The sequence below is a fragment of the Ziziphus jujuba genome, chromosome 8 (assembly GCF_031755915.1).
Source record: "Ziziphus jujuba cultivar Dongzao chromosome 8, ASM3175591v1".
NCBI classification, from domain to species: domain Eukaryota; kingdom Viridiplantae; phylum Streptophyta; class Magnoliopsida; order Rosales; family Rhamnaceae; genus Ziziphus; species Ziziphus jujuba.
Genome location: NC_083386.1, coordinates 28,238,898 through 28,252,283, shown reverse-complemented (window position 1 = coordinate 28,252,283; position 13,386 = coordinate 28,238,898). Strand labels below are relative to the sequence as shown.

General features: G+C 35.3%; 1 protein-coding gene and 1 long non-coding RNA gene across 3 annotated transcripts; one reads left to right on the top strand and one right to left on the bottom strand.

Moving 5' to 3' along the window:
* Positions 1-2,254: 2,254 nt before the first annotated feature.
* LOC112490971 (uncharacterized) lies at positions 2,255-3,651 on the bottom strand. 2 transcript variants are annotated; one of them, XR_003055232.3, is made up of 2 exons: positions 2,720-3,651; positions 2,255-2,611 (listed from the first exon to the last, which is right to left on the bottom strand). It is a non-coding gene; the product is annotated as an uncharacterized LOC112490971 (long non-coding RNA). The 2 variants fall into 2 exon arrangements; XR_003055233.3 differs by having other exon boundaries at positions 2,255-2,589.
* Positions 3,652-3,982: 331 nt separating this feature from the next.
* Positions 3,983-13,259, top strand: LOC107414796 (histone-lysine N-methyltransferase ATX4). The gene is made up of 23 exons (XM_016022992.4): positions 3,983-5,540; positions 5,647-5,702; positions 5,826-6,039; positions 6,582-6,710; positions 6,810-6,878; positions 6,960-7,028; positions 7,137-7,228; positions 7,511-7,603; positions 8,236-8,371; positions 8,556-8,661; positions 8,759-8,858; positions 9,028-9,152; positions 9,339-9,484; positions 9,890-9,994; positions 10,849-10,913; positions 10,996-11,209; positions 11,650-11,736; positions 11,835-11,891; positions 11,975-12,064; positions 12,147-12,233; positions 12,330-12,404; positions 12,691-12,791; positions 12,945-13,259. Exons 1-23 carry the CDS (start codon positions 4,584-4,586, stop codon positions 13,033-13,035), a joined length of 3,264 nt encoding a protein of 1,087 aa, XP_015878478.1. The 5' UTR covers positions 3,983-4,583; the 3' UTR covers positions 13,036-13,259.
* Positions 13,260-13,386: the final 127 nt, after the last annotated feature.

The window sequence follows — 13,386 nt, the reverse complement described above, 5'->3', positions numbered from 1 at the left end:
GATTTGCCAGTAATTCTTATATTTTTGTCTCATTGATAAGAACTGTGTAGTGCATATGTAACATATTAAGCAAAGTAAATTGGCTTAAAATCTTTTTTCATTTTCTGGGGTTACAGGTTCAATTCAAGAACTAATAATAAGCGTGCCCTTATTATTATTATTTACTTTTTGTTTTCATTATTACTTCCATGAACGCAAATCTATCGTTCTTTAGGACCAACTTGATTCAGTACTGATGGAAGGGCAGGCCCATGTAATGGACATTCTGTCACAAAATTCTGCAGTCTATGCAAGATGGTGCAGCTAGAGTTAAAATGTTAATTCATAACTTCTTGAATGAAGCGTAAACAAGCCCCTCCATAGGAAGAAAATCACATAAATACAGAAAATCATTCTTCTATCATATCTAGTACTGTGATTAGTGGAGGATTAGATAGAAAACGATACTTTCTTTAGCCTTAACCACATAATTAGTCTATCTTGATTGGCTTATATTACCTGCCGACTAAAAATTCCAACTTGATGGACCCACGATTCACGAAAGGCTGAAAAATTCTGACATGAATTGAAAGGAAAATTCTAGTAGGAAAATGTTTCTAGATCATACAATAGAATAAAGTCCAACCTTTTTCTAGTACACCCACCATAGATTGAAAGCTCTAACTTAGCTCCTTTCTTTTGTGTCAGATCACTGCCACTGTAGGTTGACAAACTTAGTACTCTGTAATCTTAATAACATTTTTGCAATGTGACTTTCGAGTTTCAACCCATTTTGCATCACATGGATATTAAACCGCCTTTTTCCCTTGTTTATCCAGTCCAGTTTAGAGCCCTCCACAGTGAAAATTTTTAGTGGCTATAAAAGTTCCAATTGTGGTGCACGTCCAAAATTGCAGATTTTTGTTACAGAGAATGCCTGCTTATAGTGTAACAATAAGAAAAAAGTTGTACCCGAAAGACCAATTATTTTGCTTTTGGCAATACTTGAAAAGCCTCTTCTTCTTCCCCAGAATTTAGGCACTGACTATCATCAATATAATTCACCATATAAAGTGAAGGGAAATTTTCAGAAAATTTGCATCGATGTGTTACTATCTAAACATACTTCAACCAAGTATTCCTATTCAGAACGAATCAAAAATGCTCTGACAGGAGGTAATTAGTATAACAAAGTTTCTAATAATAGAAAATTTTGCTAGAATTTCCATGGTTACCAATCATTTTGAACAAACACCGACTCTCGGATTTTAAAAAACACCAAAAAATAAAATAAAGAAGCAAGAGTCGGATTTTAAACCATCATCATAGCTCTTTGTAAACCAGAAAATTAATAAATGCATATACCAAAAAAACTCCATTATACCTTAACCATTTGTTACAAATCCACCCAAAATTACCCCCAAACCCAGAAAAAAATTTGTGGAAAAATTCAATTCCTTAGGACACACCATATATGGTTTGAAGTTTCAATACCATATTTCCAATCCAACCGTCTACGACCCATCCACCAAAACCCACCATGAAATACTTAGCCACCAAAACTTATGAGGAACTTTCTGACAGGGCTGCCCGTTGCTCAGGCGAAACACCGCCTTTTCTCCACCATAAATTTTTCAACAAATCAATAAAACGATTTTAAGGCCAAATCTAGTGACAACTTCACCTAAAAAACTATGTTTCCTCAACAAACTCAGGTTGTACTACTACATGACCCAATTTTTAATTTAGGAAATAAATAGTTTAAATTTTTCAACAAATCAATAAAACCATTTTCAGGCCAAATCTTGTGACAACTTCACCTAAAAAACTTTGTTTCCTCAAACAAACTCAGGATGTACAACTACATGACCCAATTTTTAATTTAGGAAATAAATAGTTTAAATTTTCAGTCATAACAATCCGAGACAGAAAAGCCCAAAAAGCATTAAAAGACATATATGAAAGATCCAACTTTCGGAAACCAACTTTGCACCAATCTAAGATTTCTCTGCCCTCCTAAAGCATATACATGCGCCCCTGAAACATTAAACCCAGCCCATGTTGCTCAACCATACTTCTTTCAGGGCTCACAAACATTTTTCATTTTTTTTTTTTTTTTAAACGCTTAAGGATCATATACTCTTCGCACGTTAAACCCAATAAAATTTCAAGACATATAATTAAGGCACATATAAAATTATTAAGAATTCACATGATCCAACATGCCATCCCTAGTTTTGGATATACCATTAATCATTGCATCAATTAATAATAGTTTATATTAAAAAAAAAAAAAAAAAAAAGAGAAAAGAAAAACCAGCTTTCTTTAGCAATATTTTCTTATCGTTGACCTTCCAGCGTCCACAGATTTTCTGCTTTCTCATCTGGTTCTTTTAAAATATTCATGGCAGCCAAACATTTTTCACTGACAGAGCCAAATCTACCATAACACACCCATCAAGGTATTTATCAATCCTTGAAAGCTTCTACCTTCTCCCCTTCAGATCTAGGCTTGAAAATCCATCCCATTTCGAATTATCTTTCTCAAAGCTTTACCCAAATAAATATATTCCCACATAACACTCTGCCTATGATCGGACTCACTGGACACTGTTCCAAACTCAGTCAAGGGCTTGATTAGACACAAACCCATTCATCAAATTACAAAATCAAACACATAATTCAATAAGAAATAATGGGAAATTATATTTAAAAAAAAAAAAAAGGACCATACACATACCTGCTATATGTGGTGGGAAACTGGACGGTGTTGCCAAATTGGATAAACTAGGACTGGCAAGCTCATGCTTTTTTAATTACAGAGAGGGATTATTTTCGAGCTTGTAGACCCTTTTGGCCTTTCTCGTACGAAAACAAAAATTTGAAAAAGAACTATAAATGGTGGTGAGATTTCTCAGGTCATCCGAGTCGGATTATACATTTTCAAAGTCTCCAAAAATGAACAAAAAATGTAGATAAACAGGGAAAATATCGCAAAAGAAGCAATTTTGAATAATAAGAAAGCGAAAAATTAAGCGAAAGCTAATACCTTTCAGCAAATAGTAGCTTTGGAACACGACCCGTTTAACAGTCCCACCTAAAACGAAGCATCAATGCCCAAAATAACCCTCCAAGAAAATGGGAGAAAAAATTCGTGATTTCCGTTGGTGAATCCTCGTTACTTTTAAAAACCTCCAACAATCTTCTTTTGGTCATACTCGCGGTTTTCAGGACCAAAAAAAAAAAAAAAAAAGAAATCAGACCCACCAATAAAAAGGCATAAAGTTTCAAATAAAATCAAAAAACTCTTCTCTTCCACCTATTGCTCTGTTAAACGCCTTCATTCTCTTCCAAGTTCCAAGCCAAATCACAGAAAAAAAGATTTCTGAAAAACCAAACCCATTATCAATTTTTCGTCGACAAATCTATCCCAAGACACTTTTTGACAACCCAAAATCATATGGAAATTAAATAATTTCAAACAATCACATTGTGCTGCCACTGAAACGTACACTATTCCCAAAAAACGAACTTGCACTTGCAGCGTTGCCATATAACAACAAAGCCCAATATAAAAATTTAACAAAAGCAAAGCAACAATTGGATGAACAAACCATGCGATAAAATTTTTAACGAACTATAGTCGAATTAAATCCAACGTTCACATAAAAAAATTTGAAAAACCAATATAAAGTACAAATTGGTTGCTACATTAAATTTCCAAGTTTCTTGGAACAGATTACATAAACTCCATGATTTCTCTGCTTACAAAAAAAATAAATAAATAAATAAATACCATAGCCACCAAACCAAAATCCAAAAAAGAAAACCCAGCCCATGAAAGAATGTTGCTAAACCAGAATGCCCATCACCATGCTCATGACCTTAGGTCCTTAGCTGAAGAATTGTGCTCTAAACACGTAAGGCGCAAGTTAACCCCTCTCTCTCTCTCCCATCTAATATAACACTTTTACAAGATAACGCCGACCCTCTCTCTCTCTCTCTCTCTCCCTCTCTCTTCTCTCTCCTCTATGCTCTGTCACCACTCACCCGCCCTATAACTCTTTCTCAAAATTTTCGATAAAAATTAAAAAGCTTTCCAAAACTCTAATTTTTACTTATTTTTCCATTTTATTAAACTTCAATTTGTTTATTTAACTTTTTTTCATCTTCTCTCTCTTTCTATCTGTGCTCTGAAGCAGTTAGGGACGAAAAAAAAAAGTTCATCGAACAGATCCCTATTTCTCTTTCAAACTCTTTCGAGAAATTTGATCCTTTTTTCCTCATTCGCTGACACTTCGGTCACTCAATTTTCCATTCCTGTTCTTTAGATTTTACTTTCTTAGTTCTCTGTTTGTTACTTGGGGAATAGAAAAAAAAAAAAAATAGAAAGAAAAGATAAGAAAAGTTTGAACCAAACTCGTTATCCTCTGAATTGCTCTGTTTCTGAGAATATCTGGAAATTAGGGTTTATGGGTGTTCCGAGAATTGGGGTTTTGATGTGAAATCGAAAGGATTTTGGGGGTACTATTATGCGAGCGTTGAGATTTATAGAAGCATTTTGGAATCGAGGATTCGTTGGGGTTTTCTGAATTTCTGCGATAATGATAATTAAGCGGAATTTGAAATCCCAAATGCCGAGTCTGAAACGGTGCAAACTTGGAGACTCAGCGGGTGAGGACGACGACAACACTTCCAGGAAGAAGAGGAAGACTAATGGGTATTACCCTTTGAATCTGCTCGGCGAGGTCGCCGCCGGTATAATCCCCGCGAGCCTTCATGGGTTTATCGGCTCTGTTGCGGCCGAGAAGGGCTTCTCTGCTTCGTGGTGTACACAAGACTCGTGTTTCCCTGAAGTGGAGTCTAAATCAAAGGGTCGAGATTCGACGAGAAGGAAGATTAATGGGAAGGTGGAGGTTTCACGGCCACCTCTTGTGAGAACTTCGAGGGGTCGAGTTCAGGTACTTCCTTCTCGTTTTAACGATTCAGTCATTGAGAATTGGAGGAAAGAAAGTAAGACTAGTTTGCGTGATTATGTTTTTGATGACGAAGTTGAATGTAAGAAGGATAAATTTAGCTTTAGAACGCCAAAAACTTGTAGTGTAAATACCAAAAAGATGCGAAATGAGGAGAGAGTTGGATATAGATATAGGAAATATTCCACATTGTGCGATGACGAGGATGGTGAGGAGGATGGTTACGTGGGCTCTAAGAATTTTGATGTTAGAAAATATTCGAGTTCGAGGAGTTCACTTACATCGGTGCATGAGCAACTGGTTGAAGATGAGAAATGCCCAGCTGACGCAAATGAGGAACTAGTTGATTTGGTTGGAGGTGAGAGGATTTTGGAAGACAGTGGCGAAAGGAAAGACGGGTCGTATGGACCTGAAGACTTTTATTCTAGTGATATAGTGTGGGCAAAGCCAGGGAAAAAAGAGCCTTTTTGGCCTGCCATTGTCATCGACCCGATGTCACAAGCACCTGAGCTAGTTTTGAGGGCTTGCATAGCTGATGCGGCTTGTGTGATGTTCTTTGGGTACTCTGGTAATGAAAATCAAAGGGTATGAACTACTTCCTATGTAGAAGTTATCTAAATTATGGCTTGTGTTGTCATTGTATTAAAAAGAACGTAGCCATTAATTATGATACTTTGATGACGTCAAGCAGGATTATGCGTGGGTTAAGCGGGGGATGATTTTTCCATTTATGGATTTTGTAGACAGGTCTGTGGCTGCAATTTGTATTTTATTTTTTTGTTTATTTTTTACTATTATTTCTGTTCACCACCAATTTGAATTGCAATTTAGATTTATTTTTTGTTCTTGGGCAATATTTTTCGTGATTAGGTTCCAGGGGCAGTCTGAATTGAATGACTGCAAGCCATGTGATTTCCAGATGGCAATAGAGGAGGCGTTTTTGGCTGAACAAGGTTACACGGAGAAATTGATTGCTGATATAAATATGGCTGCTGGGAATCCAGCGTATGATGAATCTATTCTAAGAGGGGTTCAAGAGGCTACTGGTTCAAACCAGGATCCAGACTGTCACTTTCTGAACCAGGTAAGGTTTCTTGTAGTTTCCCACCTTTTATTTTTGAGTGACAGCTACAATGTAAGGCTGAATGAAAATTGATCGAATATCATACAGGAATTATCATTGAAATTGATATTAGCAAAGATTTGTTCGATATCATACCTACTGTTTTGAAAATGCTATAAAGCAAGTAGGACTTCAGTTTTTATACATGTTCCATGGTTTAAAATTTTAATAATCTTTCGTGCTGGCAAACTCCTAGATTGTTGTGCCTTGATTAACCTGTGTTTTCCTTGGGCTCGACATGTATTTCTATTACTATGAAATTCATAAGTGAAGGATGGTTAATTGTGGCATTACCATTATCCTTTTTGTAGTGATGACTCTTCTAAATGTAGCTAAAAGAAGATAGACCTGGTGTGAAACATTTTGTTCTGCTAAAATTTTTCTCAGCAACCCATTGGAGAGAAGATGCTTAACCTTTAATGAAATGCATTTTTCTCCCTTCAATCTTCATTTTTTCTCCATTCAATCTTCATAGTTCATTGAATCTAGCTCTTTCTGTGCAGTATATGGCTGGAAAGAAAACGGAGCCACGAGCCTGTGATGGCTGCGGCTCTAGTCTTCCGTTCAAAATGTCAAAAAAGATGAAGGCTTCAACTCCATCAGGCCCTTTTTTCTGTAAAACATGTGCTAGGGTTCGTACAACCTGCTTTATTCTTTGAACCATTTATTTAGTTTAGTTTTTGGGTGTGAAAATGTGGTGGATTTTTTTATCTTTTGGACTTTTGTTGCAGTTAACAAAATCGAAGCATTATTGTGGCATATGCAAGAAGATTTGGAATCATTCGGACAGTGGAAGTTGGGTGAGGAACCTACAAGTTGCTGGGGTTATTACAATTTTCCTGTATAACTGCTATTGATTATTTAATGTCCTCTTTGGACAGGTTCGCTGTGATGGTTGTAAAGTATGGGTGCATGCCGAATGTGACAAAATTTCAAGTAACCTTTTTAAGGTCTGTCCATCATAGTAAATATCTGATACTTATTTTCTTCTCGCTCTGTATAATGAGATCGTTAAGAGCATTTCAGACTTCCCTGATCAAGTTATTCTGTTCTTGAAGAATTTGGGTGGCACTGATTATTACTGCCCTGCTTGCAAAGCAAAGTTTAATTTTGAATTGTCAGATTCAGAAAGGGGACAACCAAGAGTAAAGTAAGTCTGTAAAGCCCTTTTTTCACTGTGAAAAATCTTTGTTATCAGTATTTTTAATTATCATTATAATGGGAATTATTACTAGTTTGCTAGTGCTGTTTATTGTATTTTTTATTTTTTATTTTTTGTTTTTACAGTAGTTAATTTTCTTTTTGTTCAATTTCTCTATGAATTAGTTGAAGTTCATTTTCTTTCTATCCACGATTATATGTTGCATTTCCAATGAAATTTGAATGCATTATTTCACCTCCTTTTATCTGATGATTATAGTTTCTTATTCAGATGGAGCAAAAATAATGGTCAGTTGGTGCTGCCTAGCAAGGTTACAGTTCTCTGCAATGGTGTGGAAGGCACATATTTTCCAAGTCTTCACTCGTAAGTATAAGGGAATTGATTGAATGATAGCTGGTGGGAGACTGTTGTTCATAAATATTTTGTTGTTTTGTCAATAGTGGTTGAATTCATTGTTTCTCCCTCATTCATTTCAGCCTTTTTGAGGAAATTAAACTTGTGATTACTAGTTGATCTTTTCTTTACTTCTTTACAAGCTTCTTAAATATACATAGTACAAAAAAAATATGGTGAAGCAGTATATTGTTCCAAGTTTTTAGCATATTTTTATTTAGTAGTTGACTTGAATGTTATATCTTAAATATATATATATATATATACATACACATATACAATCTAACAAATATGTCAATTCCATTTCTGTTATTAGAGGATGCAAATTGCTAGTTTGTGAACTTTTAGAGAATATAGCAGTCAGATGTTATTATCCTACCAATATGTCCTGTGGCCTGTTGTCCATGTGCTGGACAGTGGACATTCATATTAGAGCTTGAGCTAGCATCCTTTAAAACCTTAATAGTATTGATTAAAACCTTAGTTAAACCTTTTCTTGATATTAAAATCTGAATTAGCACTTTTTCTTGATATAAATACAAGTTCCTTTGTCTTTATTATAACAAAGAAAAAATGTTTATTTTGATATTTCTTTTGTCCAGAGTTGTTTGCGACTGTGGCTCCTGTGGCTCACGAAAGCAAGCACTTAGTGAATGGGAGCGACATACAGGTTCCAAATCAAGAAATTGGAAGACAAGTGTTAGGGTGAAGGGTTCCATGCTGCCACTGGAACAATGGGTTTGTGGTTTATGTTACCTTGTTCTTTTCATTTTATTCATATTGATTACTTTTTCATCAAAGCACTTTCTTGACATGTTAAGATAGATGTCCAGTACGGAAAGCAGATTCCGTGAGTGTTTGATGCAACCATGATATGATACAGTGAAGTTGTAGTTTAATGTATCTTGTTTGATTTTTGTAGATGTTGCAGTTGGCTGAGTATCATGCTAGTGCTCTTGTGTCTGTTAAACCTCCTAAACGACCTTCTATAAAAGAACGAAAGCAGAAATTGCTTACTTTTTTGCAAGGTATCTTCTCTCTCTCTCTCTCCCTCTCTCTCTAGCTAGTATCGATATTGAAGAGCTTGGCCAATGAGAGCTAACTGTTCATATGCTACTATGATAGAGAAGTATGAACCTGTTTATGCTAAGTGGACAACAGAGCGATGTGCAGTGTGTAGATGGGTTGAAGATTGGGACTATAACAAGATCATCATTTGCAACAGGTATTGTCATTACAACCACTTTCCAAGTATTCACAGCCTAAATATAATGATTTTTGGGCATGTTCTGACATGATAAGTGAATTACTTGGTGAAGTAGACTTTTTGCCCGTCAAGTTGCTTAATGCTAATAATGCATTATTAATCTATAAAGTTTTTATATTTCTATCAGATGTCAAATAGCTGTTCATCAGGAATGCTATGGTGCAAGACATGTTCGAGATTTTACCTCATGGGTTTGCAAAGCATGTGAAACTCCTGAAATCAAGAGAGAATGTTGCCTGTGTCCTGTAAAAGGCAAGTTGTGCACTGTTATTCTCACTTTGTGAATTTTATTTTATTTTATTTTTAATCTATTTTTATTTTTATTTGGTACCCAAAAGAGTTAAAGTAGTTGCCGGTTAATTTTACAGATAACGGGTAAAGTTTGAAGTTTCATCATGCTATAATAAGTTGATATATTTAATGTTATGCCTACCACAGGAGGTGCTCTAAAACCGACTGATGTTGAGACATTGTGGGTTCATGTTACTTGTGCCTGGTTCAGACCAGAAGTCTCTTTTGCTAGTGATGAAAAGATGGAGCCTGCTCTTGGAATCTTGAGTATTCCTTCTAATTCTTTTGTGAAGGTAATTAAGGCAACACTGCTTTTTAGATATTCTAATTCAATTGCATTCATGAGAATTTCCATCATTTAGACCGGAACAATGTTGAACTTTTTAAACCTGATTGAGGATAGTAATTCTTTATCTGGTGAATCTGGTTCCATGAACCGTATAAGAAACTTTCAAATTTGTCATATGTTTGTTTCTTTTTTTTTTTTTTTTTTTTTTTGGGTGGTGTTTTAAAAGAGAAAAACCAATCGGGTTTTTTTAAAAGAATCTTGTGTCTTGTCATCTGGAATTTTTTTTTTGAATTTGCTGATTTAATACAAATACAGTCAATGTGCTTTCAATGAGTCTAATTTACTCATCTTGCCTGCTAAATATTTAGATGATGGAATCTAAACTTTGCCTCTTTTATATGAACTTCAGATTTGTGTTATTTGTAAGCAAATTCATGGTTCATGCACACAATGTTGCAAGTGCTCCACTTATTACCATGCAATGTGTGCGTCAAGGGCAGGATATCGCATGGAGGTGAGTTTCTTCTTGATTTCTGTTTTGGTAGTGCATATGATTACGAGGAACAGTACTGTATATATGTGGATAGAATACTTTATTTCATAAAGTAATTCTTTGAGGGTTGCTTATGTTGTATTATATTGTCAACATTCAAGTATATTTGATATATCATCTATGTATGGAATATCCCAAAATTTATGAGGGCAGAAAGATAAACACGAGGGCTATTATCATGTCCAATGGAATTATCATCATGTTAGTACATTTTTTGTTATTATTGTTGTTGTTGTTGTTGTTTGTGTTTTAAGTGTTAACCAATGGGAATCCGTATCGATGGGATGCATGTCATGGCATAAACCATTATTTGTGAACTTATGGATTGGATATCATATGAAGCATAGTAAAATAATTTGCAAGAGGGACAAAACTATCAATCTTCCTTAAGATTACTTTGTGAAATAACTACAGTATAAAGGTGCATGTATGAAATGTCTAAAGAACAATCTCCATGTCATTGACCTATAGTTCTCCGGTTCAGAATGATCTCTCTTTCTCACTCTTTTGATTTTTACAATTTTTACCAATCATGTCCTGTTACGAACTTTTTTATTTCATATTTCAGTTCAGAATTATCTTTCTTTGTCTCTCTTTTCATTTTTACCAATCATGTCCTGTTACGAACTTTTTTATTTCATATTTCAGCTCAGTATTATCTCTCTGTCTCTCTTTTCATTTTTAAAATTTTTACGAACCATGATCTGTTATGAACTTTTTTATTTCATATTTTAGTTAAAATGATTCTGGAGCAGTCGCATGCATCTTTGTCATTGATCAGATTTCTTATCTATATGTTCTTCCTAAACTTGCAGTTGCACAGCTTGGAAAAGAATGGGAGGCAAATTACAAAAATGGTTTCATATTGTGCTTATCACAGGCAAGAACTTTTTTTTAAAGTTATTTCTAATTCTTACTTATCCTTCAAAAGCAGCAATTTACATTCTGGTGCTTGGGTGCAGGGCTCCAAATCCAGATACTGTCTTAATCATCCAGACTCCCCTAGGTGTTTTTTCAGCCAAAAGCCTTATTCAAAATAAGAAAAAGGCTGGTTCAAGATTAATTTCATCCAATAGAACAAACTCCGAAGAGGTTCCAACCGTTGATTCTACCGAGCTTGAGCCACTATCTGCTGCAAGGTGCCGATTATATAAAAGACCAAAAGATAACAAGAAGGTACCTTATTTATGATGTCTTTCACAGTAATATACATCTTTGTATTGCCAAGAATGCCTATGGTTAGGAACATATCTGCTGCTAGTTGCTTTTTTGGGATGCAGCACAAAGAATCTTTTTACAAATTCAGAATTAGGACATAATATTTGAAACTTGTCATCTTATTTATGCACTACTTGGTGTATACTTGATAATATATCCAAATTAGGTCACAACTTTACGTACCTAATCTTACTCCATCAAATGTGGTTGCCATCGTGAAACCTGATTGTAAACTTTAGTGCATGAAACGATGAACTGATAGGAGAGTTCTAGTATTTCTGCAATATCATTTTTGGCCGTGGTGATTTTTTTTTTCCCTTTCCTCATTATATATTCTTTTCTCATCTTTTTTTTTTTTTTTTTTTTTTTTTTTTTTTTTTTTTTTTTCTGATTGCTAGAGAGTAGAAGGAGAAGCAGTTGCCCACCATGTGATGGGACATTCCCATCATCCCTTGGGAGCAATACGAAATTTGAACTCCTTCAGAGTAAGCCTCTCTAATTTTTAGTCTTTTTCTATTATTTTGATGTGGAATTCGAGAAAAATGAGTCTCAACTTAACACGCTTGAATTTTTTCTTCAATAGGTAATCGAGGAACCTAAATCATTTTCTTCTTTCAGAGAACGACTTTACCACTTGCAGGCAAATCCCCATACTAAATTCTATTTTTGACTTAGTGAATTAATTTTTTTAATTGTTGTATGGATGTGTATATATGATTGCAGAGAACCGAAAACGAACGTGTTTGTTTTGGTAGATCTGGAATACACGGGTGGGGTCTCTTTGCACGTAGAAATATTCAAGAGGGAGAAATGGTATGTATTCTGAAGTTAAACTAATTAAATGTTATTGCAAGCACAAGTTTCTCCCAAATAAAAAGCGTTTGTCTGTCTGCAGGTTCTTGAATATCGTGGGGAGCAGGTGAGGCGTAGCATTGCTGATCTGAGAGAAGCACGCTACAGACAGGAAGGCAAAGACTGCTATGTGAGTTTTAATGTTCATCTGAAATACCCCTTTAGGTTATCTCTTCATTTTTTGACCCTTATTTCCTCGAAACTAACGAGATGCAACATTCTGCAGCTGTTTAAGATCAGTGAAGAAGTGGTGGTGGATGCTACTGATAAAGGAAATATAGCACGCTTAATAAACCATTCGGTGAGTCATTCTGTCTACCTTTGAGGATTCCAATCCTATTATAAATAGCACCTAAAGTAATAGACCATAAAATTTTTCATGAAATGACATCAGCCTTCTTCTCTATTTCATTGATGTGGTATTGATAATGGCAGATGCAGAGACAAATTAAACTTGTTTGGAGGAAGCTGATGTTGATTTGATTTTTGCGTCTTACTGTTGTTGTTTTGTTACTTCACCTAATTATTATAACTGTGACCCTCATTCTTCTGTGCTATTTTCTCCTTCTTTCCACTTTTTACTGTAGTGTATGCCCAACTGCTATGCGAGGATAATGAGTGTTGGCGACGAAGAGAGCCGGATAGTACTTATCGCTAAGACTAACGTATCTTCTGGTGACGAGCTAACGTACTCTCTCTCTCTCTCTCTCTCTCTCTCTCTCTCTCTCTCTCTCTCTCTCTCTCTCTCTCTCTCTCTCTCTCTCTCTCTCTCTCTCTCTCTCTCCGTGTGTTTCATAGGTTATGTTATCGGTTGGTGTTAATTGTTTGTTGCCTCTGGCAGGTATGATTACTTGTTTGACCCCGACGAGCCTGATGAATTCAAAGTCCCTTGTTTATGTAAAGCTCCTAACTGTCGGAAATTCATGAATTAGGATACACAGTTGCACAGCCATTGTTTCTCCGCAAGGAACACTAACCCATCCCCCTTCTTCCGTGGGATCTTACAGTTGCATACTGAATTTGTAATTTTGTCCAGTAAAAAAGAAAAAATGATTAGTATAATCTTCTCTTTTTTTTTTCTTCCCCCTCTTTTTTCTTCCATCATTTTCTTTGGACAAATCTCACAAGCTTAATAAAAGCTTTATATTTGCTGGCTTTTCGGCTCTTTTGTATATTTTGTTCACTGACACTAGCGTAATTCTAATAGAGTGTCTCATTTGTGCATAAGAAATTATACATGCACTGTTGCCCTGATGTACATGTAATTTTAACTTTGTTTTTGT